The following is a 24614-nucleotide window of genomic DNA, read 5'->3' on the forward strand; positions in this document are numbered from 1 at the left end:
TTATTATATATAATTAATATATATATATATATATATATATATATATATTATTTCCGCGAGCTTCGGGAGTGCGAGCGCGAGAGTTCGAGTGTGTGAAAGTGCGACGCGCTCGAGCTCAGCGCAGATGCAACAATATATTGCCTGTGTTGGTAATTGAACTTATTATTACAGAGTTACATCGAGTAATTTCGAAACAGAGTGGTAGAAAGAGAAAGAGGGAGATGGGTTCGTCTGTTCTTTTGAAGAGTAAGATGCCTTTAAGGATGTATAGGTCGTACAGTCCTTGCTAAAAGTCAAACTTTCAATAAAAGAAGACTTTGCATGTATGTCAAACAACTCAAAACCTTTTATATGTTACAAGGGATTACCGTTAACAGTTTGAGTATAATTTTTTGTTATTTAAATAATTAGTATTGTTTAAACAATTAAAAAAATTGTTTTGTTGCAAAAAATTTTGAAACTTAAAATACAATATCAATGTTGTATGTTTTACACATAAAAAAAGTTTAAGAAATATCTTAATGGTTTATTTATATTTTATTTATATTTACAGCAAAAATGTCGATTCTCTATAAGGGATAATGTTAATTTTATCAATTTTAAACTTAAATAACTCTTAAATAACTTCAAAATTTTACAGAGTATTTTTAATTTAATTTAGAAACAATTTACAGCACTTTCTGAATATATTTGAAATACCTCCAATACATCCTTAATTACAATAACTTTTAAACCAGTAAGAGAATTGTGCTGAAATTTTACACAGATACTTAGACGTAATAATAGAACAATCTATGAAATTTTTAGATTTTTGGTAATGCTTTGAGATGTCACCCTGTGCACTCCGCGATCGGGTTTTAATTCGCGAGCGCGGTTGGCTGGTACAGCCTTGTAAAAAGGACTCGGCAATCAAGGTATTGGTGAGAGGAACGACTACGAAGAGATGCGGTATTGGTGGTATCGAAAATTTAATGTGTTACTGTGTCGAGGTATCGAGAAGTTCTGAGGCGAGCGGTATTCACAATAGGTATCTAGGCGGTAATTGCGAGCGCGCGAAGAGAGGGAAGGTTCGCCGAATAACGCGAGTATTTCCGAGGAGACATTCGGGTAACAGGTAGCTGTCGCGGAATACGTCGGGTCCGACAAGGTCTCGCAGATCAACAACAGGAACGAAAACACGGCGAGCAATACAATCTAACGCTCGAAATTAACGGATGGGGCGAGAGATATTTCGCGATTCCTGAACATACCGCCCGCCTCGAATGCTTACATTCGAAACGAGAATTATAATACAGTGAGAACTTACGTCTAAATACATAATAAACTTAAATCTAAAGACAGAGTTTATACAATGAAAATTAATTCTAAATACATTGGCGCTTTATATTTATACATATGTACATCTCGGTGTCGTGACCGGGAGATGGGTCGCATCACGGCCGCGAACCGCCCGCCTTGACCGCTTCCTTTTCGGTTTCGATATTGATATCGATCGGCAGGAAACACAGCTTGACAATGGGTCGCTTATATTCGGAGCGTGCGGTTTTGACGGTAACGACGCGTGTCAGCCCATCATCCCCGGGATGACAGACGGTAATACGTCCGAGTTCCCAATGACTTGGGGGGGCGAGCGGATTACGTAAGAGAACGATCTGACCAACTTTGGCCAGGTTGTGGATAACGCGCCACTTCGGGCGTTGTTGGAGCGTATGCAAGTAGTCGCTCACCCAAGACCTCCAAAAACCTTCAGTAATTTTTTGTACGAGTTGCCAACGCGAAAGCCGATTCTCAGCGATGTCGAGCACGCTCGGTTCCGGAATTACGACAAGATTGGCACCGATCAAAAAATGACCGGGCGTAAGGGCGCTATAATCGTCGAGACTCTCGGACATTGATGAAATCGGCCGCGAATTTAAACATGCTTCGACTCGGCACAATAGCGTATTCATCTCCTCGTACGTCAGCGTGTGGGAGCCTACGCATCGCTTTAAGTGATATTTGACGCTACGGACTCCTGCCTCCCATAATCCGCCGAAATGTGGAGCCGCAGGAGGGAGGAAATGCCACGCTATCTGATCGCCTGCTAATCGGTTCAAAAAATTGGAATCGCGCACAGCAGCGTTACAAGCGGCGACGAGCTCTCGTTCGGCGCCCTGAAATGTCGTACCATTATCGGAGTACATGCTATGTGGACGTCCGCGTCGAGCTGTAAATCTGGTAAACGCCGCGAGGAAAGCTGCCGAGCTGTAATCGCTTACTAACTCGAGGTGAATCGCTTTCGTTGTCATGCAAATGAATAAGGCGATGTAGGCTTTGTGGGCCTTATGACCGCGTCCTTTCGCAGATCGTACGAGTATCGGTCCGGCATAATCGACTCCGGTATGTTCGAAAGCTCGCGAAGATCGATTAACTCGAACGTCTGGTAAGTTGCCCATGAGTTCCGCCGGGACGATAGCCTTTTCGCGAGCGCATTTAACGCAGCGGTATAGAACCGCTCGTACGGTTGCTCTAGCGCGCAAAATCCAGAATTCGGTACGGAGGTGAGCGAGGGTAATGTGCGGGCCTCCGTGGAGTGTGGTATGGTGAGCATGCGATATGATGAGAGATAACAAAGGATGAGACTGCAGGACGATTGGATGTTTGACTGAATCGGGGAGATCGGACTTTTGAAGCCGCCCTCCGACTCGGATGAGGCCATCGGTGTCGAGATACGGGTTAAGCGCGACAAGTGAGCTTGATTTGGAAACGCGACTGTTTGCTGTTAGACTCGCAGTTTCTTGCGGAAATGTTTCACTCTGAATCTCCTTGAGCCAAAAGATCTTGGCAGTTTGAATTTCGCGTGGAGCTAATGCGAGCGATAGATTGACCTCCGCACTGCTATCCGGTATGGAATTGAGGCGAGAACAAAGGATCTTGGCGAACCGCATGAGATATGCCGTCACGCGCAGGAGCTTAGTCCACGAGGAATAGCGAGTCGCGAGATCCCACGGTTCGATAGCACGCGCGACGCAAGCGTGCACGACGACTCGGTTTTCCCGTGATATTTCAGATTCGATTGGCGACGAGCATGACGTCGGCCAGTGCTCAGGGGATTTTTTAAGCCAGGAGGGCCCCGACCACCACAGGGCGCAATCGGCAAGTTCACTAGGGCGCAAACCGCGAGATGCGCAGTCGGCGGGATTATCCGCCGTCGGAACATGGTGCCAGATTGCTTTCGGTAAAAGCTGTTGCACTTTGGCTACTCGATTAGCAACGAAAACTTTCCATCGTGATGGAGACTGCTTGAGCCACGCTAATACAATACGTGCATCTATCCAACAGTGATATCGGAGATTGGGAATGTCGAGATTCGAAAGAACGAAGGACATCAACTGTGCGAGCAGTAACGCGCCGCAAAGCTCGAGTCGCGGTACGCTTATTGTTTTGATTGGAGCGACCTTTGATTTCGCGACGAGTATGCAAACGATAACGGGGCCGTTTCTCGGTACGAGACGGAGATATACGACCGCGGCGTAAGCCTTTGTCGACGCATCCGAAAACCCGTGAATCTCACAATCAGCGATGTTAGAACCGTAGTTTGTCCAGCGAGGAATCGATATAAGTTTGAGACGCGGTAATTGACTGTGATATTCGCGCCATTGTTCTAGGAGATCACCGGGCAACACGTCGTCCCAATCGCATTTTAGGGCCCATAGGCGTTGCATGAATATTTTCGCGACAACGATAACGGGGGTCACCGCCTAATATCTTTAGAGGCTCGTCGGCGTGTAGATCCTTATCGCGCGCGAGACCATGATCTGAGGGATCAATGTCGGAAAGCAACTCGGGACAATTACTTGCCCATTTGCGTAACCGGAAGCCGCCCTTTGCCAAGAGAGCAATCAACTGATCGCGAATTTTAAGCGCGAGTTCACGGTTGTCCGCTCTGAACGTACAGTCGTCGACGTACGTTAAGAGAAGCAAAACTAGAGCGGCCAACGGAAATTCGTCTCCGTGATCCTTTACGAGCTGTAGCAGGACGCGAAGCGCGAGGTACGGGGCGGAGGCAGTGCCGTATGTTACGGTGAGCAACCGGTAATCCGCGACTGGCTCAGAGGGCGACGAGCGCCAGAGAATTCGTTGGTAGTCTACGTCGCGATTATCGATTAGAATTTGCCGGTACATTTTAGCGATGTCGGCAGTAAAGACAAACTGATGCTGACGCCATAACATAATGACGGCGGCAAGATCTCTCTGTAGCTTAGGACCGATTAGCAAATGATGGTTCAACGAGGTACCGTTCGATGTAGCGCAGGAAGCATTTAATACAACCCGAAGCTGAGTGGTGACGCTGCTCTCACGAAAGACAGCGTGGTGCGGAATATAATAGACTTGAGAGTGACTCGATTGTGAGTCGGTATCGCTAACTTTCGTCATATGACCGAGCTTCTCGTATTCGTCGAGGAATTCGCGATATAACGCGGCTTTATTTTGTTCGCGAAGAAGTCGACGCTCCGAGCGAACTAAACTTGCTAACGCGGTAAAGCGGGATTCGCCAAGATTTATAGGGGGGCCGGTTTTGAACGGTAGCCGAACGACGTATCGTCCCTCCGGCGTGCGAGAATGAGTAGCGGCGAAATGCTCTTCGCACTGTTGCTCTTCGGGACTTAAATGCGTTTTATGAGGGACTTCTTCGATCTCCCAGAAGCGGCGAAGATCGAGATCCAGGTTTTCAAGGATTGTTCCGTGATGAATGTGAACGGAATCGGGATGGAGGGATTGAGCTGGAGCGATAGGCCCGGAAAGTATCCAGCCGAAAGCGGTATTTTGCGCGATAGGCTCGCTTGCATTTCCTTTACGGACACCGTCTAATATAAGCATGCCGTATAAATCAGCTCCGATAATTACATCGATTGGATCAGAGCTCATGGGATTCCTATCCGCTAGCGTTAGGTCAGAGATATGCGCCCATTTTGACGTCGATTGAACGCGATTCGGTGCGTACTTTGACAGCGATGTGACTATATACGCGGTCGTCGAGAATGCAGGTTTGTCGCCGAAAGAGGCGGTTACACAAATATGTGCGGCAGAATGCGACAACGATTGCGATTCTCCGATTCCGGTAATACGGGTAGTTTGCTTCACCTTCGCGAGACGCAACCGCTGAGCGATATTTTCCGAAATTAAAGTCGCGACGGAACCTTGGTCGAGCAAAGCGCGGGCATAAACGAAGCGACCTTGTGGAGAGTAAACACGAACTCGAGCGGTTGCCAAAAGTACGGTTGACTTCGGCGTCATCGTATTCGAAATTAAATGAGACGCGATTTCGTTAGCTGTCGATTTCGGTAGCTCGGTACTCGTTGATTCGACGGTAGGAGCGGACTCTACGCTAGCCTGCTTTGCATCGTCCGTGAAATGCAGTAGGGTGTGATGTCGCTTATGACACGTTTTGCAGGATCGCGCGCTTTTACAATCCTTCATCGAATGTTTACACCCGAAGCAATTGATACAACGATTCTCTTTCTTTACATATTCGTATCGTTGCGACGGAGTATACGCTAAGAATGACGGACATTGATATAGTAAGTGCGAGGATTTGCACAGCGGGCACGCAAGGTTCGCAGTGATTGTCGAATGAGAAGCGATCGATTTCGATTTAGACGACGGTTGAGATGTCTCGGATTTCGGAGGCGAGATCGCCTCGAAAGCACGGATACGCGATTCTAAAAATTTATCCAACTCGTCATATGTCGGGTAATCGACGGTCTCGCTCAACTGTAATTCCCACGCTTTCCGGGAAAATTTGTCTAATTTTTGCGAGATCAGAAATACGAGGATATCGCTCCACGTATCGACGGGACGATCGAGATTTTTGAGCGCTTGAACTGAGGCATTCGCTTTGTCACGCAGATTCTGAAGGTCTTTGAAGGTTTCGGACGCGAGCTGTGGCAACGAAAATAACGTTTGCAAATGACCGTTAATCAACCGACGTTTGTTCTCATAACGCGACGTAATGATATTCCATGCCACGGTAAAATTCGCGTCGGTAATCGCGAGATGGTTGAGCGCGCTACTTGCATCTCCCGTTAAACTTGAGCAGAGATAATGCATCCGATCTACATTAGAAATATTGCGATTGTCGATAATCATCGATTTGAAACGATCGCGAAAGCTTTCCCAGCGGTCGAAAGATCCGTTGAAGGTCGGTAGGTTGATCCGCGGAAGCTGAGGCGTCGGACGGTGGATGAAATCTGAAGCGTGACTTACGTTAAGGTCGACCGCGTCCATGTCAGAAACCTTGGCCAGTACCTCGGACATGTAGTCAAGCGCCTCGTCGAAATGGTCCTCACAGGATTGGAAAAAGTCGGCGGAGAAGTAAGGCAGATCCTTGGCCGTGCTGACGTCGAGGGATGCCCGGATCCGCGCATCCAAGTCCCGTGATTCAGAGAACTTCTCCTTGAGGGCTGTGATTCGGGCCTGCGCCACCGCCTTGGTCATCTTGGCTTGACCCAGTTTTTTGAAATTGGTCAGGGCGCGAGCTATTGAGCCCATCAGTTGGTTCTGCTTTGCCATGAGCTCGTCTGATACGGGTGCCATGGTGAACGGGTATCGTCACTCTGCCCTTCGACGGTCGTAATCGATAATCTTCTTCTTGACTCCGAATCCGGCTCGAAGGACCAAAATGTGCACTCCGCGATCGGGTTTCGATTCGCGAGCGCGGTTGGCTGGTACAGCCTTGTAAAAAGGACTCGGCAATCAAGGTATTGGTGAGAGGAACGACTACGAAGAGATGCGGTATTGGTGGTATCGAAAATTTAATGTGTTACTGTGTCGAGGTATCGAGAAGTTCTGAGGCGAGCGGTATTCACAATAGGTATCTAGGCGGTAATTGCGAGCGCGCGAAGAGAGGGAAGGTTCGCCGAATAACGCGAGTATTTCCGAGGAGACATTCGGGTAACAGGTAGCTGTCGCGGAATACGTCGGGTCCGACAAGGTCTCGCAGATCAACAACAGGAACGAAAACACGGCGAGCAATACAATCTAACGCTCGAAATTAACGGATGGGGCGAGAGATATTTCGCGATTCCTGAACACACCCATACATCCTTAAATTTCAGCACAAATACATCCTTAAGGACTCTGTAAAATTTTGAAGTTATTTAAAAGTTATTTAAGTTTAAAGTTGATAAAATTAACATTATCCCTTATAGAGAATCAACATTTTTGCTGTAAATATAAATAAAATATAAATAAACCATTAAGATATTTCTTAAACTTTTTTTAAGTGTTGTGACGTTGCAGTTTCGCTGCATCGTGGCAGCGCCCCGCCGCCGTCACAAGGCGCGGGTTTTCAATAATTATTCGTTTCGCACCCGAGGACGGTTCACAGAGTCAGAGCGAGAGATCTCCAGGGGCATAATTATAATTGCGTTTCCGTATTTTGATCCTTTTTTTTTGTTATTTTGTATTGATACGTGGCGCCTCACCGAGCTGAGACTGGAGTTCCTGAGGAGATGCAGCGGATCGTAAAATGCGGATTGAGTCGACCGAGAGGAATCGAGCCAGGATGTCGATCGACGCGAGTGGACCGCGGCAAGGCTTGCAGGCCGGCGGGCGCAAGGGAGCGCGGAAGGACACGCGCGTGGCGCATGATACGGCGAAGGACGGACCCGTAGAGGCAGGGCCCCGGGATGCCGGGGCGGAATGAACTTCGCCTGCCCTCCTCACCTGCAAAAAGGACTCCGGGGTGGCTGGCCACCACTCCCGGACCGAAACCAAAAACACGGGGACGTTAGCGTCTCGTCCGCTACCGGGAAGGATCCCGGCGAAATCGTCATACGCGCGAGGAAACCTTAAGCGCCCTGCGGGAGCCGGAATTGTCGGCCCTGCGCAAGGATACGTCGCGAGCTTGCGGGCTCGCCCCTAATTGGTCCGCGCGTTAACGTCGAGCGGCTGCGTGCGCCCGGGGTGGGGCGCGCAATCGATTCCGCCATCGAGTGAAATTTCGGGAGCACTCCTGGATCGTCCTCGACAGCCGATACACGCGTGAAATAGTCCGTCGCGAGATATATTGGAGTTTCTTGGCGAATATCGGGACGATTCTCTTGGCGATCCTCCCGACCCTTGGACGACGGCGAGAAGCTCCCAGGGAGAGCAGAAGAACGGTGAGGTTGCCTCGGTAATATTCAGCATGTAAAGCCACGATACCGCCCTCCGGGTTGCGCTCTCGCTCGGGAATAATTCAATGTCGACGTTGCTCGCCGACCAGGCGTAGATTTCGCGATCGAGAACGATAGCGAGGGGCACCGGAATGGTCTCGTGGCCACGGGATCTTGACCGAAGTTTGCGGGCCTCTGGAGATCACGGCCGATGCGTCGATGACAAGTTCCGATATCGGGAATTCGCCCCGTCTCGCGACCTCCGCGTTCGCGTCCGCGCGTTTTCTTTATGCGTCGCAATTCGTACGGTCGGGACTTAGATTCCCCACGCGGCAGTAATGGCGTTCGAATATTTCATGTTCGGCAATGTCATGCATTAGGATATTCGCGTCAGAGTAACATTTAATTCGTATTCGGTTATTTTTCGCGTTGAAGTAATTGCGTTCCGCTGGTACTTGCGTTGAGATATTATTTGCGTTAGATTAATAATTGCATTTGGTCGTTTCTCGCGCTGGAATGAGTGCGTTCAGAGAGTATTCGCGTTGGAATGTTACTCGCGTTCGGTGGATTTTGGCGTTGGGATGTCAAGTGCGTTAGAAAATAGTCGTTGGGCTGTTTCCTGCGTTAACGTATGATTCGCGGTGACTTCTTATTGCGTCCCGTTTGATTTTCGCGTGCGAATGATTGCGTTCAGCCCGTGTTTGCGTTAGGATACGACTCGCGTCAGAATGGCATTCGCGTTCATTATTGCGTTCCTTTGTCGCTCACGGTAATTGCGTATTTTCGCGTTAGTTATAGTATTTTGCGTGGTTACTCGCGGTAAGGTCGTATTTTCGCGTTAGATAGTATCTTGCGTTGTTACTCGCAAGAATTTCGTGTTTTCGCGTTAGTTGCAGTATTTTGCGTTGCGTCAAGGGCCTCTGCCCCACATTCTTCGCGTTAAAATATCGCTGGCAATAGCGTGTTGCGCTTGGACGATGACTGCGCTACGATTATTACTCGCGTTAGATTAAGACACTTGCGTTAGATTAAGATACCTGCGTTGGATCAAGACAATTTGGCGACAGAATTCCTGTGCGGTTTTGGGCGTGGCGTTCACGCGCTCCGGGCGTGATATACCAATAGTTCGCGATTTTTCACGTTCAACTATTCTTCCTATTGATTCTACTATTTCGTGTTCACTCCCATTCTTGTGCATTCGGCTGTGCCTTTTGCCGATAATTTATGTTAGTTGTAAGTTTGATTTTCTATTGCTACCTCTTAATTTGATCACGGCGCACTCCGCGTTTACTATGAAATAACGTATTACTCCGTTCATTTCTGGCGTCCGTGTTACCATTATTTTTGTTGCCTACACCGTGACGCCCGTATTATCAGTTATTTGTTTGAGCTCCATGATTGAGTAATGGAAGCCGAATTGGCACTTATAATTTCGCCTGAGCGATACCTCAGAATAAATGTTGCTCTTTATTTGTTAACTGACTGAGTTGATAATTCACATGTCACCCCGCCGAGTAGCGCGCTGTCCTTCATCAATCCCGCCCTGCTATTAGGTCGAGCTAGCCATTCCCTCGCACACCGACTTATTTCGTTTTGCGTCTCGTTTTTGATTTCTCGCGATTTCGTGGACGCGAATTTACGCGTCTGGCGCCCAACATTAAAATCGTTTCGTTGAGTGTCGGAGGTGCGAGAGAATCACCGGAGAGGCCTACCATCCCGCTCTCCTTTCCCCTTTTGATCCGGCACACGCCCCGGACCGCTCCGGGAGTGAAAAAGTCGTGACAGTGTAAAACATACATCATTGATATTGTATTTTAAGTTTTAAGTTTCAAAATTTTTTGCCACAAAAAAATTTTTTAAATTGTTTAAACAATACTAATTATTTAAATAACAAAAAATCATACTCAAACTGTTAACAGTAATCCCTTCTAACATATAAAAAATTTTGAGTTGTTTGACATACATGCAAAGTCTTCTTTTATTGAAAGTTTAACTTTTAGCAAGGACTGTACGACCCATACATCCTTAATGTTGTTTGGAAAATTTAACGTAATATATTAACAAAACAATTATTACATTTTGATACTTAATATTAATACAATATTTAATCTATTTGATAATTTTTTTATTTTTTATTATAATTATTTCTTTCATTGTTATTTCTTTTATTAACATGAATTTATTTTATAGATGATATCTTCCATTTGGAGGTAAATAATGTCTCTGATATTAAATTACTAAAAGAAAAAATGACTTCTACTGAATGTTTAAAGGAAACGAAGCCTATTACAAAAAGAGCTTTTAATAGTAATGAAAAGGAATTACCAAATAAAGTTACTCGCACTTAATTTTACATAAAAAAATTTTATGAAATAAACTGTTCATATGATGTAAGTACTTTATTATTACTAAAATATTAATAAAAACATAGCTTAATGTACTATATATAATTTAACATAACATATATAACTTAATAAAATATATATAACTTAACGTAATGCATGAAAACACTTTATTTCATTAAATAAATGTAATGAAAACAATTTAACGTAATATATTAACAAAACAATTATTACATTTTGATACTTAATATTAATACAATATTTAATCTATTCGATAAATTTTTTATTACTTATTGTTAGATAAAGTAATCTCAATTCGAAAACAGGCGTTAGAATATTCCTTTGTCTGGTCACGAGTGTAGAACGTGAAAAGGGGGGTAGAAAATAAACACATATATACACACGGAGAAAAAGTTACGGTTGCTACAACAGAATAATAATGTTAATTTTCGCCCATCCATACAAAAGGGTTATGGAAACCATAGTACTCTGGAAGTGACCTATATGGTTGCCCTAACCTTAGTGAGGGTAGCTACTATATGGATGTTGCAACCATAATGATTATGTGTAGGTACCCGACAAAAAAAATTATTTATTTCGAAATTTTATTACTATTTTTTAACTAAATTTGTTTCTTAAGATGCAGTCTATGATTATAAATATTTTCTCGTATTTGAAAAAAACACTTACCTTGGTGGGATTCGAACTCGGGACCTCGGGACCTCTGAATCGTGAGCCAACTGCCTTACGTGGTAGACTACTTCTTAATTTAATGTAAGTGTTATATATAGTCTACATATGTCATAACCAGCGCAAATATATAATTTTTCAAAAATCATCTTAAGAAACAAATTCAGTTTAAAAAGAGTAATAAAATTTTAAATTGGATATATGATATAATATTTCTTAATGTCGGGTGAATGTCAGAAACCAGTGTCGGCTCATTACGAAATTTTGTGTTCGTAAATATATTTATGAAAAAAGTATATTTATAAAGTTAAAACATATCCTTATCAAATCCTTATCAAATCCACTTTATTCTATGCAGAAATTCTTTTGCGCGCGCAATGGAACTAAACTCTCAATCAGTGATTCAGTGCTGTACCGTGCAGCTATATCTTATGGATCTCTCAACCATAATATTTGTGCTGCAGACCACATAAGAGAGATAGCAATAATCCTTTGGTTGAGGCAACCATATACGAGGGTATTGTAACCGAATGTCACGTATCGTAAGAACTACGGTTATGAAAACTATATAAATGAGCATATCTTAACAGCTACATTCAATGTAATATCAATTTAACTTGAATTCACATACATTTCTTTTTCAATCATAGAGAATGTTGTTGTAACAACCGTAGCAATTTTCTCCGTGCAGGTACGAAATAACGAGTATTTCAGAAGTGCGCAAGCAGTCTTTCCGAGAAGTACGAAAGATCTCTTATTAACCGATTTACATTTATAGACATTTATAGACATTTTCTTGTATCTATAATAAAAGTTCTGTCTGTTTATAAATCGTGTGCTCTTTACTGTCGTAAAATCCATCACTTATTAAATATTATTTTTTTCACAGGTTTTCGAATTATTTAGGAGTGTTTACATTTCAAGTTATTTATTACGATTTACATATAATTATATTACTTTCTTAATGTTTATTTATTTCCGTAATTATGCTTTGTAATTCAACTTCTCACTTATTCTTATTTATCATTATTCTTATCTTTATATTCTCATAAGTAATATAAAAAAAACTTTGTTCTTGAATTTATTTGATTACGTCTAACATTTGACTTTGTTCTTCGTAGTACTATGTAAGTATAATTTATAATAAACAAAGTAGATTATTGACAATAAAATTAAAATTGTTAATGCACGTTAGGAATTAGACATATTTATACATGGACTATGCATGTACAAGATGTCAAACTATATTTTTTTCAAGTATAACACAATTGTCTTCTTATTGTATTGCATTAAGAAATTAGAGATTATAAGAATATGAAAATATTATATTTTAACACAAATGTAGAGATTTAAGAAATTAAAGACTATATCTCACACACACGCACACATATACACACACACACACACATTTAAAGTAAATTTGTGCATAGCATAATGAGAACAAGAAAAAATAAAAATCGTGACTTATAGCATTAAATACAGTAAATACATAAATATGATTTTTAAGTTCTGATTAGGAATAGGTTTATAATACGCTATATAAATTATGGAAAGACTATATTCAATGATACATGAATTTTTCTTGAATAAAAACAACGCGTTCTGACAATTTACTATAAGATTATAAATTAATTACTTTATATAGCTTACAAATGTATAGCGTTCACATTATGCGATATTTGATATTTATTATATGTTTTATTTATTCTGAATTTTTATATGTTTTATTTAATGCTGAATCAACAAGAAAGTAACCCAAAATGAGATAAAGAAGTCTACAAGGTAATAGCAATTGGAATTAATAGACTAAAGAAAGGCCAAGGTGATTATCCATTTATAACATCCCTGAGATATATAATCAGAAATAAACTTAATTGTGATTCATGGAAATTGTATTATTATTAATAATTTCCGACATAATGCATCATTTTATCACAGTAAGTTTAATATTAAGATATTTATTAAACTTTGAAATTGAGTGTTACAATTCTTTACTTTCTTTACTTACATTCTTTACTTATATTATATTATATTATATATACATATATATATATTTATATGTATACATATATATGTATATCCCTTAAAGTGCATACATTTTTTTCGGTATCTTTTAATTGCATATGTGGGTCTGTCACATATAATGCTATTTTTCCTTACCTTACAGTATTTTAAAAAATCTAAAAAAATTCCTGAAACATCTGTCTTTATTGTAGTTGACAATTTTGTAGTTATTTTGATAAATATTGTTTATTTAATATTTTCTGACAGGCAAATTTTACAGTTACGAGTAGATATTACTTGGCTCGGATCCCGTAGACTTCCATATGTACTTTAAGGGATAAATATATATATATATATATATATATATATATATATATAACCCAACAACATGTCGATGCGCAGTACGGATCGGCGCAAAGCAGAAAATTAGTCAAGTTGACTTACTGTGTTGAAGCTCGAGTCCACGAAGCCACGGTACCTCTGTCTGCCTTACAAAAAAATCTATAAAAAATCTATAAAAAATACTCCCCAGAATATTGCCTATAAATTTCAAAAAAAATAGAAAATGGGATTTTTGAGATATTCAAATTTTTTTGTGTTTTTTTACTCTATTTGTTTAACAATATTATTATAAAAATTTTGAGTAATTTTTTAAAAAAATATGATTAAAATAGCGTATTTTATGATGAATGAATTTTTTTCTTAGACGTTGTCTAATAGGCGAGAAAATTCATTGAAAATCTTGCAATCCTCATTTTGCGCAGACTCTACTTCGGAAACGCTACATTTATTATAGAAACGCTCTTACATGGGTATAGTACTCGTAAGGCTGCTAAAAAACGAGCCGCCATTAAAAATAAAAAGGTCGAAGTTTGACCCCTCGCGAATTGGCGTGGAATGCCCTATATGTATATATATTTTTTTTTCTCTGAAAAAATAATTGTTATACATCTGTTTTTAAGAAATAAAATCTAAGTGGTACGTATTATTTCTATAACATTTATTATTTTAACTTTTTCGTATAATGTTTTGAAAATCAGAAATACATTAATGTTACAATGAAGTCATAGGATTTTTGGATGAGATTGAAGGCCCAAAGCTGGTGGGCAAGACTCAGCATTATCGATTACTCAAGTTCATCTTAAATAATAACAGCCAACATCGTATTCAAGTGGTAGCGTGGAACAATGAAATTGACAGAATACAGGTTCATGTACAACCTAATAAGGTAAGTAATTTGTAATTTATTTTTCTTTTCAACTTTTATACATTATCATTTTTTATAAACAATTATTAGCTATGTTTAAACCAAACAAAGTAGTTAATCTTCTTATCAAGCGATTAAATGTAATAGATTAGATCTATTAGTAAGAATTATTTAATAACTCAGTGAACAGATTAACTACTTCATCTTACTTGAACATAACCATTATCTACATTTCATTCCATTATATTTATGTCACATTTAGTGTATATTAATAATTTTAATAGTACTCTAATTTATTTTTATATTATTTTTATATTTTACAGATTATACATATAGATGGTGCGAAAGCGAAGAAAACAAAAATGTTAGAATTTAATCACGATACTTTACCGTATGAATTGGTTATATCTTCAAATGTTCTAATACCAATAAATTTACATATTATTAATATCTAATGTTAAACAGGTTTTTTTTACAATACTACACTAAAGTCTATATCACTATTACACATACTATTATTTTAAATATACTGTCGTGATATTCAATGCATTCATACGTCTAAATTAATATTCCAATTTTCAAAATAATAAATAATAACTTTTAAAATATTTGTTTGATGGGCCCGTCTTAAATGTAGTAGTTAGTATAGGCCGATTCCACCCCGGGGGCAATGAGGGGGGGTGAGGGAGGGGGGGTATCGGGTTACGCGGGTGGGTGAGGGGGAGGGGGAGGGGGAGGGGTATCGGGTTACACAAGGGTATCGAATTTCGCGGGGGTGAGGGGGAGGGGGCCCCCAGGGGTGGGGGAGGCCACCGGGGACTCTTAGGAGTCCCTAGGAGCCTTCCCCACTACGGGTACTTGCGCACCCGGGGTCCCGAGCACGTCAGACCGTAACCTTCGTCATCCTGAAGAATGGCGGAGGCCGGGGAGTCTTCCTCGGGGGACTCGCGAGGCAGACTACCTCTATAAACAACTGTCCGGCCGGTCGGGGCCGTGAGGGAAGAGCCTTTGCTCTCCTAACCGACCTAAGGGAAGGAAAACCCTGACAGAAAACCGGGGGACCGGCTGCCCTGCTTAGGAGTCTGGGTCGGGGCGGAGCGGGTTGTCCGAGGAAACTCGGACGTAATTCCGGGTCCCGCCCACCTGGATTCCAACGGCCGGTAGGGGATGGCGACCCTGACTACAAACGCCCGGTCGGTCGGGACCGTTAGGGGGGAGTTTCTACTCCTCCCGCCGACCTAGAGGAAGAAAAACCTCGATAAAAAACCACGGGGATTGGGGGTCCCTTCTCGGCCATTGCACGTCGGTGCTCCGGCAGGTTCGAGGAGGGAACAGGTTTCCCTTGGGGAGTGAGGTAGCGGCGGGGGTCGCTCGCCTCGCCCCTGGGCTGATCGCGGATGTCGGATCTCTCGGGCAATGGCCCGGTCCGGCATTCGTTCGGCCCTGGGGTTCGGCGGGCGCACTTCCCGTCCTACGTCGCCCCATCCCGGGGTTGGGCTACTCACCCATTGCACGCCGGTGCTCCGGCAGGGGGGTGGCTCGGGGTATCCCTTTTGCGGGTGGGGGTAGAGTCGGCCGTGGTTCCCTTGGTTGGGGGGTCAAAAGGCCCGCGCTCCGTCTTCGGACGGAGGCGTCGCGACTTAGGTCGCGTGCGCTGCGGGTCTAGATCGCCCTTCCAAGGGTCTGCGAGGATCCCCTCTCTCCTAGGAGGGGAGGGATAACCGCCTCTCATTCGGCTCAGTACTTGGTGCTGGGTTCGGTGGGGGGCAGGCCCGCGCGAGGGGATTGCACACCAGGGACGTGGTCCCACGGTTCCCCGAGCGCGGAGGGTCGTCTCGGGCCGCTCGAAAGTACTTCGAGGTCGGGGCCGGGGCGACCTGGGTGGGAGACCCGTCGGGCCGCTCGGACGTATTCCGAGGTCGGGGCCGGCGGGTCTGGCTTCCGGACGCAGGGGCCGGAAGCGCGAGCGGAGGCTCGCTGGCGGACAACCGCGACAACTGGGGGACTTCCTGTGCCCTGGCCTGTCGCGGGCGGCGGACGGGGGTGGGGGCCGGGATCGAGACTCTCGGCCGGATCCGCTCCCCCGTCAGGCTTAGCGCGCGGCAGGTGTATGGTAGGGAGTTCCCCCTACCCTAAGTCCGTCAGCGGGCGTAAAGGATCGCCGGTGCGGAGGTCACCTCGGCCGGTGACCCAGGATTGTAGGCCGGTCCTCCGTCGGGAGGGGTGGTGGAGGGGTTACGGCCTCCTACATCCCAAACGGCGGGGGATCTTTGTTCCCGTGCGTGGCGGCGCCCCCTGCGGTACCCCCGCTGTCGGAGGCGGGGGACCCCCGAAAGCCCGCGGTGCGTTTGCCCCTTGATGGGCTGCGCCCGCGAGTGAGTAAGGGGCTGGAGCCTGCCCCAGATGATCATTTCTGGGGCATAGGTATAGTCTGCCCCCCGGGGGAACTCGGGGCCCGGCCGGTCCTTTCAGGGCCGGACGGTGAGGGCACGCCCTGGCAGACAGAGCCGCGGGGGGTTTAGGGAACCGTAAAGTCATGCATAAATCAACCCCCAAACAAAGATTCACGGAAGGACCACTGGACGGGTCGGCAGCGAGCCCGCCTGGTGGAAATGAAATCGCTGAGAATACGGGAGGTGGTGTACCCCAGGACACCACGAAGAGATCGACGAGATCGACGAGCAAGCCCTCTAGGACGACCAAGAGGACTGCAAAGGGGCCCGCCAGTGAGCGCGACAGGGCAAATAGCGCGCGCGCGCATAGCGCGCCCAATGCTAATAACGGAAATCAGGGGTCCTCCTCCTCCCTTGCCTCTACTCTGAGGAGGAGTAGGGAGAGGGAGAAAGATATTGATTCTCTGTTAGCTAAATCCAAGGTGACTCTGGATGAGGCCGACAAAGCCCTGACTAGAAGGGATTCCGAGAACTCCTCGGACGAAATGGTATCCATCGAGTCGGAAGGCCGCACCGACGAGGTTGAGGCGTCAGACTCTGATAAGGACGCGAGAGCAAGGACGGCATCGCCCAGAGGCAGAGAAAGACCTCCTACGACAGGCGATTACTACAAAATACTGGCTCGCCAAGCCAGGAAGGAAGTCGAGAGGGAAAAGCGGAGACTCCAGGATCTGGATGACCCTTCCGTGTCTGCTAATCTCTCAGCCAATAGAAGGCTGAGAGAGAAACAGAAACTAGACGAGCTGAAGTTCGCCCCGACGAACGACCTGCCCGAGAGAATACTTGAGGCAATTCGCAAGATTGACAAGGTCAATACAACCGCGAGGAACCTCAAGGGAACAGACCAAGGGCACCTAATTGATGCTGCCGCTACCATCACGGCGGCCATCACCCACATGGTCGGACGAATGGGCAATAACGACTGCCAGATGGCCCGAGACGCGGAGATTGAGGAGCTTCGCGCTCAAATCTCCGCTCTAAGGGAGGATAACGCAAGACTCCGCGAGATGGTGGAGAGGGCGTTACCACCCAGGGGGGATGACCAAATGGAGTTTGAGGCGGCGAATAACGCCTCCCCTCCAAGATCTCCGATCGTTACGAGGAAAGCGAGAGGAGGGAATAGGGCAGTGATTCCCGTTTCTTCTGACGAGGAAGTGGAGAGCGCTACCGAAAGAGAGAGGAAGGCCATAGAGGACTCGGAGCGTGAGAGGCTACGAATCCTCAAAGAAATCGCTGAGAAGGGTGCCCCAGCGGTGCACAGGCCTGAAATCGGCGGGAAAAAGGCACTGCTGGAGGACGCTGTCCTACCTGGGCAAACGACTCAGTTAACCCAGGAGGACAGAATGATGAATACCCTCACAATGAAGCTAGAGGGTATGTTTGCGAAATTGGCGGCAAACCTGGGAGCGAAGACACAAAACGAGTCTTCGGCAAATCAAGCACCAATGGGGAAGAACAGGCCGCCGGCCGCCAAAAGTAACCCATCAGCCCTGAAGGGAGTGACCAAGGCGAAAGGCGGCAAAGGGGGCCAGGCAACGGGAGATATGGGTAAGGGTACTGGGGCAAAACCCAAACCCGAAGTCAAGCCCAAGCCTAAAGCCGCGCCTAAACCGACGTTCGCCGAAAAAGTGAAAGGGAAAGCCATCGGTAACAAAGTCGGGAGTGGGGGAGGGAAAAGCCCCCATCCCGAAAGCAAGAAATCGATGAGCGGAGCCACCTCTGCCCCGGTCAAAGCCACTGGTCCTGCTGGAAAGTCAGAATGGACTACGGCGACTGGGAGGGGCAAGACGGCTAAGAGCGGGACTCAGCCAAAGGCAGGCGGAGCTAAGACCGGAAATGGGACTCTTCCAAAGCCGGCAAATAAACCTGCTGCAGCTGGTAACAAGGCGAAGAAACTGCCGAAGAATGCAGCGGTCATTCTGACAAGCCTCGTGGGAAACTACGAGGACTTGTTACGGGAGGCCCGCACGAAAATAAACCTTGGCGAACTAGGGTTTACGGCGGGCCTCAAACCGAAGAGAGCTCAGACCGGAGCCCTCATCATTGAGGTCCCCGGTTGTGAGAGCGCGGCCATGGCTGACGTCCTGGCGGATAGGTTAGCCAAACTATTCGAGGGCCGTACAGGGATAAGGATCACCAGGCCAACGAAAACTGGCGAAATGAGAGTACTCGACCTCGAGGACTCAATTACGGAGGCCGAATTAGCCGCAGCGGTAGCGGAAAAGGGAGGATGCGCGCCGACACAGGTCCAGGTTGGCCCCATACGCCGGGGACTGAATACGGAGTGGGTCAAATGCCCACTTGCAGCGTACAACGTTGTCCATCGGGACAACAAGCTGCAAGTGGGCTGGTTCATGGCCAGGGTACAGGCGCTGGAGGCACGCCCCCTCCAGTGCTTCCGTTGCCTGGAGGGAAGCCATGTGCGCGCGCAGTGCGCTAGTGCCGTGGACAGGAGCTCCCAATGCTACCGCTGCGGGAGCACGGATCACCTGGCAAGAAGCTGCGGTGCGGTTCCCAACTGCCCCGTGTGTGCGGACAAAGGAAGACCCGCGGGACATCGCGCGGGAGGAAAATTCTGCACTTCCGCAAGAAAAAAGATGAAGCCTAAAATGGCGACAGGACCTAAGAGATCCACAACGAGGAGGCAAGAAGAGGAAATGGAAGTGGAGGAAATTCCCGAGTTCTCCCGTCCACTTCCCCAAATCACAAATGTGGCAACGGTGACCTACCCGGTTAGAATTAAGCAACCGGTGAAGAGATCGGCCCCGGTTGCCGATAACAGTAGAGAACTAGAGGATAGGCCACTACCTCAACGGAGGAGGAAGACCAGAGGAAAGGAAGCGGTAAACCAGCAGGCACAGCCACGACTGGCGTTGATGCCGCCACCGCAACCAACCCCTGAGTCAGTACCCGTAGCTGCACTGCAGCCTATCGTTGTCCTGGAACCCATCGTTGTACAGGGGACTGGGACGGCTATGGATACAGAGGAGAACAAGGAACAAACGGAGCTGGGGCAGACGACCCCACTGCCAGCTCCCGATCCAATCGCAGAGCCCAAATCAGGGCTGGAAGGGAAAGACACGCGGCCTGCGGATGTTCCCATAGGTGGGACAGTGGACGGTGAAGGGGACGAGGACTCCGATGAGTACTACTGAAAATGCCCCCGATCCGATTCCTACAGGCCAATTTGAATCGCAGCCCTGCTTCGCGGGATGTGTTTGTACACACGATGGCGGAGCGGGGCTGCGGTCTAGGGGTAGCCGCTGAGCCGGGCCGGGTGCCGCCGAACAGCCCATTGTGGGCGGTAAGTCGGTGCGGCCTGGCGGCGGTCACATGGAGGCAAACCGAGGACCCCGTCGCCTGTACTCGAGTTGAGGCAGGCGATGGATTTGCCTTGGTGAAATGGGGCCAGACGTACGTCGCGGGGGTCTACATCTCCCCAAGATTGCGTCTGGCTGAATACGAGGAGACCTTAGAGAACCTTAAGGCTACTCTAGAAAGGTTCCTGCCCTGCCAAATTATAGTGGCCGGGGATTTCAATGCCAAATCGGTATTGTGTGGCTCCCCGGCCACGGATGGCAAGGGCAGGATCCTAGAAGAATGGGCGGCGGGCCTGGGACTGGTCGTTTTAAATACCGGGAACGTCCAGACCTGCGTGAGGGCACGGGGGGGTCCATTGTCGACTTGACGTGGGCAGCCCCCTCTGTGGCTCGTAGGGTCAGGGGATGGCGGGTGGTCGAGGAAATCGAGACTCTCTCGGATCACATGTTTATTGAGATAAGTCTCCCGGCCACCCCCCCGGAGGTCCGGGCCCGCCGCAGGGAAGCAGAACAGCGCTTCCCAAGATGGGCCCACAGGAGGATGGACGTCGATATGTTACGGACGTCCATCCATACCTCCCTGTGGGTCGACGACTTCGCCACAATAGTGGCTGAAAACGACGTGGATGAGGCTGCAGAATGGATCGGGGGTGTTATGCACGCGGCGTGCGACGCCAGCATGCCCCGGTCCAGGCCTCATCCGCGCAAAGCGGCGTACTGGTGGACGGAGGAGATTGCCGACTTAAGGCGCTCCTCCGTCCAAGCAAGGCGTCGTTGGCTGCGGGCCCGTAGAGACCGGCAGCAGCGACGACTGGAAGAAGCGGGAGTGGAGTACCGCTCCGCCAAGCGGCTCTACTCCAGCGCGATAAAGAGGGCCAAGGACCGGGCGTGGCGAGAGCTCCTAGAGGCCCTGGACGATGATCCGTGGGGGCGTCCATACAAATTAGTTCTCAATAAGCTGGGAGCTTGGGCGCCCCCGGCGACGGAGTCCATGGACCCCGAATTCCTAGAGGAGGTCGTGGGAACTCTGTTTCCAGACGACCCCGAGGAGAGAGAGTTCGGCGGTCCTGCTCCACCTACGGTGGAGTGAGACGAGGAGTTCGGGGTCAATATCGACGACTTGAGAAAAGCCGCCAAACGGATCAAGTCTGGAAAGGCTCCGGGGCCCGATGGAGTTCCCGGAAGAGCCTGGGTCCTGACAACCGGGGAGCTGGCCGAGCGCTTGTGTGAGATTTTCACCAAGTGCTTCAAGCAAGGCCGGTTCCCCAGGCCCTGGAAGGTGGCTCGTCTGGTCCTCGTCCCAAAACCGGACAAGCCCGCCGACCAACCATCGGCATACAGGCCGATATGCCTGTTGGACGATGTCGGGAAGCTATTCGAGAGAATTCTCGCTGACCGCATCGTCCAACACCTGTCCCGGACCGGGCCCGACTTATCGCGGGCCCAGTTTGGCTTCCGGGAGGGCAGGTCGACCGTGGATGCGATCGAACGCATTCGAGCCCTCCTGGAAACAGCGATGGAGGCTGACAGGGTAGTGCTGGGCATTAGCTTCGACGTGGCTAACGCCTTTAACTCCCTGCCATGGCCGATAATAAGGAGGGGGCTACTGTATCACAGCGTCCCTCCTTATTTAATAGCGGTGGTCTACGACTACCTTCGGGACAGGAGGCTACTATACACCGACCGCAATGGTGTAGTGCAGGTCAGGTTGGTCGTGCGGGGAGTTCCACAGGGGTCAGTGCTTGGCCCACTTCTGTGGAACCTGGGGTACGATTACCTCCTCCGGATCGCCCTCCTCCCGGGATGTTGGCTGAATGGATTCGCCGACGACACATTCCTGGGAGTCGAGGGCGATACTTGGGACGAGGCCCTAGCAAAGGCGAGAGTCACAGAGTGGGCAGTGATGGCTGCGATGCGCGAGGTGGGCCTAAGGGTGGCCCCCCAAAAGACAGGCTGTGTTCTTTTACGACAAGTCTGCGGGGAGGCCACCCGAGGCCCAAATAGACGTGGAGGGCGTCCGTATCTCCGTGGGGGCCAGTATGAAAGTACTGGGCCTCTGGCTGGATGGCTCCTGGAGTTTTGGCGAGCATTTCGCTCGCCTTACTCCCAAAGCCATGGGAGTGGCAAACAGCCTGGCAAGGCTGATGCCTAACTTGGGAGGGGCGAGCGGTTATGCTCGCCGCTTATACGCCGCGACCGTGCAGGCCGTGACATTGTACGGCGCCCCTGTTCGGGCGTCGGCAGCGGAGAGGTCGCCGGTGATCCGGATGAAATTACGCCGGATCCAGCGCACGGTGGCCCTCCGGGTGTCACGGTCATATCGCACGGTCTCGCACCCGGCGGCGACGGTCCTGGCAGGACTCCCCCCACTAGTACTTGCAGCTAGACAACATGCAGAGGTGCATAGAAGAGTGAGAGAGCTGCAAGCGGGGGGAGTAAACGTAGACCTGCCCAGGGCACGTCTAGCTATCAAGCTCCAGGAGAAGATGGTCCTGGTGGACAGGTGGAAGGACTACCTGGCAGATCCTACCCTATTTGGAAGGAGGACCATCGACGCCATCCGGCCCTGCTTGGCGGATTGGCCGAGCAGTCGGAGATACGGATTATCGTACCATTCTGTGCAGGTGCTCACCGGACATGGTTGTTTCGGTGTGTACCTGCATAGAATTGGGAAGGAAGCCACCAAGAAATGTCATCACTGCGACGAGGAGGAGGACACGGCGCAGCACACGCTGGAGAGTTGTCCAGCGTGGGCAGCGCAGCGCCGTGTCCTACGGGGAGAGGTCGGAAACAACCTCTCCCTCCCGGCCATAGTGGCGGCTATGGTCGGAGAAGAAACGAAGCGGCGGGCATTCCTGGCCTTCTGCGGCCAGGTGATGTCCGCCAAAGAGAAGGCGGAGAGGATCCGACGGGGGGAGGTAGACCCTCCCCCAGCCGCGGATCTTCTCCCCCAGCCGTGATTATTGCGGGTCTTAGAAGGCCTGCTCTCCCTCCCCGGGGAGGAAGACGCCACGGCTGGAAGGGAACGGGAACGTAACTCGTTCCTAACAGATCACACCGACCGACCGTTCCATGTTCGGTCGGTCCTCCCAAATAATGGGGAGAACTATCGCGCTCTTAAGCGCAGCGAGAGGAATAGCACCTCCTATCCTCCCCCTCTCCGACGAGAGGGGAGACCAGGAGGAAGGGGGGTTCGTTGTCTCGGTGGGAGAAACGAGGCGTCGAACCATACCTCCCTGAAACAGCATAGGGAAGGGTGGCGGGGTGGGTGGTGTCCACACCCCGCCACATGATAAATTCAACGGCCAAAAAGGCCAAGAGCTTTCGGGCTCAAGAAGGAGCCCAATAGGGCCTGGCGTTGGAGGGCGTTCCGGAAGTAATTGAAACAAGTTCCCGGGCGCCCTCCTTAGACGCACAGCTGGATACCCGTGGGGTTTTAACCGGTAGGAGTCCGGCACTCCCCTCGCTCCTCCTCCCAGAGGGCGAGGGGGTCCTCCCCCTCCAACACCAGAGGGGGACTACTGGATGAACATACTGACCTTCGGGTCAGGGATTCCGGTAGATGCAGGATTTCCCCACGCTAATAAAAAAAAAGGGGGAGGGGGCCACCCAGGGGGTGGGGGAGGCCACCGGGGACTCTTAGGAGTCCCTAGGAGCCTTCCCCACTACGGGTACTTGCGCACCCGGGGTCCCGAGCACATCAGCACCGTAATCTCCGTCAGTCTTCGGGCTGACGGAGACCGGGGAGTCATTTGGGACTCGCGAGGTAGGCGACCTCTATAATAAGTTCGCCCGGTCCGGACGGGGTCGTGAGGGAGTAGCTGCAGGCTCTCAACCGTCCTCCCAGGGGTCGGGGGCGGCCGCCGGATGTCCTTGGGGCGTCTGGGGGGCGTCCCCGACACGGGTGTGGCGAGCCCGGGGTACCCGAGCTCGGGCAGGCTGGGCTCGTAAGGCGTGGAAGCCAACCAGCCTAGGAGACGGCAACTCCGAAATAAAACCAACCTTTTAACAGTCATGATGAGTAAAAGAACGCGAAAGAACTCCCTGGGTTCGGATCCCAGGGGACGGCGAGGGGATGGTACTGTCCCAGCCTTCCCCCCGTCGTCAACGAGAGATGGGCTACCCGGCGGATTGGCAGCGAGTCCGTCGGGGGCATTGGCTATCGCTGCCACGCATGGAGGAAGAGGGGGAGGGAAAGGGGATGGTGCCTCTACCTCTCTCACAGGGTGCCAGGTTAGATTGGTTAGACTGGGGAGTGGTGGGGCGCGGGAAGCAAAAAAGAGGGTAAACAGGCAAGTAGACCTGGAGAAATGCTCCCGTAAAGGCCTCATCAAATTCCCTGGAAAGTTGGATGAAAGAGTGAAGGAGATTTCCGGAAGGGAGTTGGTGGATAGATCCAAATACATTCTTTATGATTGTTTGGTACCACCTGAGGTGGAAACAAACGAGGATGGCGAGAA

The 24614-nt window shown here is 48.6% G+C and overlaps 3 protein-coding genes across 3 annotated transcripts; 1 reads left to right on the forward strand and 2 right to left on the reverse strand.

Annotated features, from left to right (window-relative positions):
• Positions 1 to 1433: 1433 nt before the first annotated feature.
• Positions 1434 to 3368, reverse strand: LOC139778476 (uncharacterized). The gene has a single exon (XM_071716409.1). The coding sequence runs from the start codon at positions 3366 to 3368 to the stop codon at positions 1434 to 1436; it is 1935 nt and encodes a 644-aa protein (XP_071572510.1).
• A 283-nt stretch (positions 3369 to 3651) lies between these two features.
• On the reverse strand, positions 3652 to 6576 carry LOC139778477 (uncharacterized). The gene has a single exon (XM_071716410.1). The coding sequence runs from the start codon at positions 6574 to 6576 to the stop codon at positions 3652 to 3654; it is 2925 nt and encodes a 974-aa protein (XP_071572511.1).
• Positions 6577 to 20063: 13487 nt separating this feature from the next.
• On the forward strand, positions 20064 to 20522 carry LOC139778478 (uncharacterized). The gene has a single exon (XM_071716411.1). The coding sequence runs from the start codon at positions 20064 to 20066 to the stop codon at positions 20520 to 20522; it is 459 nt and encodes a 152-aa protein (XP_071572512.1).
• The last annotated feature ends 4092 nt before the right edge of the window (positions 20523 to 24614 follow it).

This window comes from Temnothorax nylanderi, unplaced genomic scaffold (genome assembly GCF_030848795.1).
Source record: "Temnothorax nylanderi isolate EJ_2023f unplaced genomic scaffold, tnyl_v1.0 TNYL_tig0185_pilon, whole genome shotgun sequence".
In the NCBI taxonomy this organism is placed as follows: Eukaryota; Metazoa; Arthropoda; class Insecta; order Hymenoptera; family Formicidae; genus Temnothorax; species Temnothorax nylanderi.

Coding starts and splice junctions, on each gene's coding strand:
- LOC139778477 (XM_071716410.1), bottom strand. CDS start 6,576: ATGGCACCCGTATCAGACGAGCTCATGGCAAAGCAGAACCAACTGATG.
- LOC139778478 (XM_071716411.1), top strand. CDS start 20,064: ATGGCGGAGCGGGGCTGCGGTCTAGGGGTAGCCGCTGAGCCGGGCCGG.
- LOC139778476 (XM_071716409.1), bottom strand. CDS start 3,368: ATGTCCTTCGTTCTTTCGAATCTCGACATTCCCAATCTCCGATATCAC.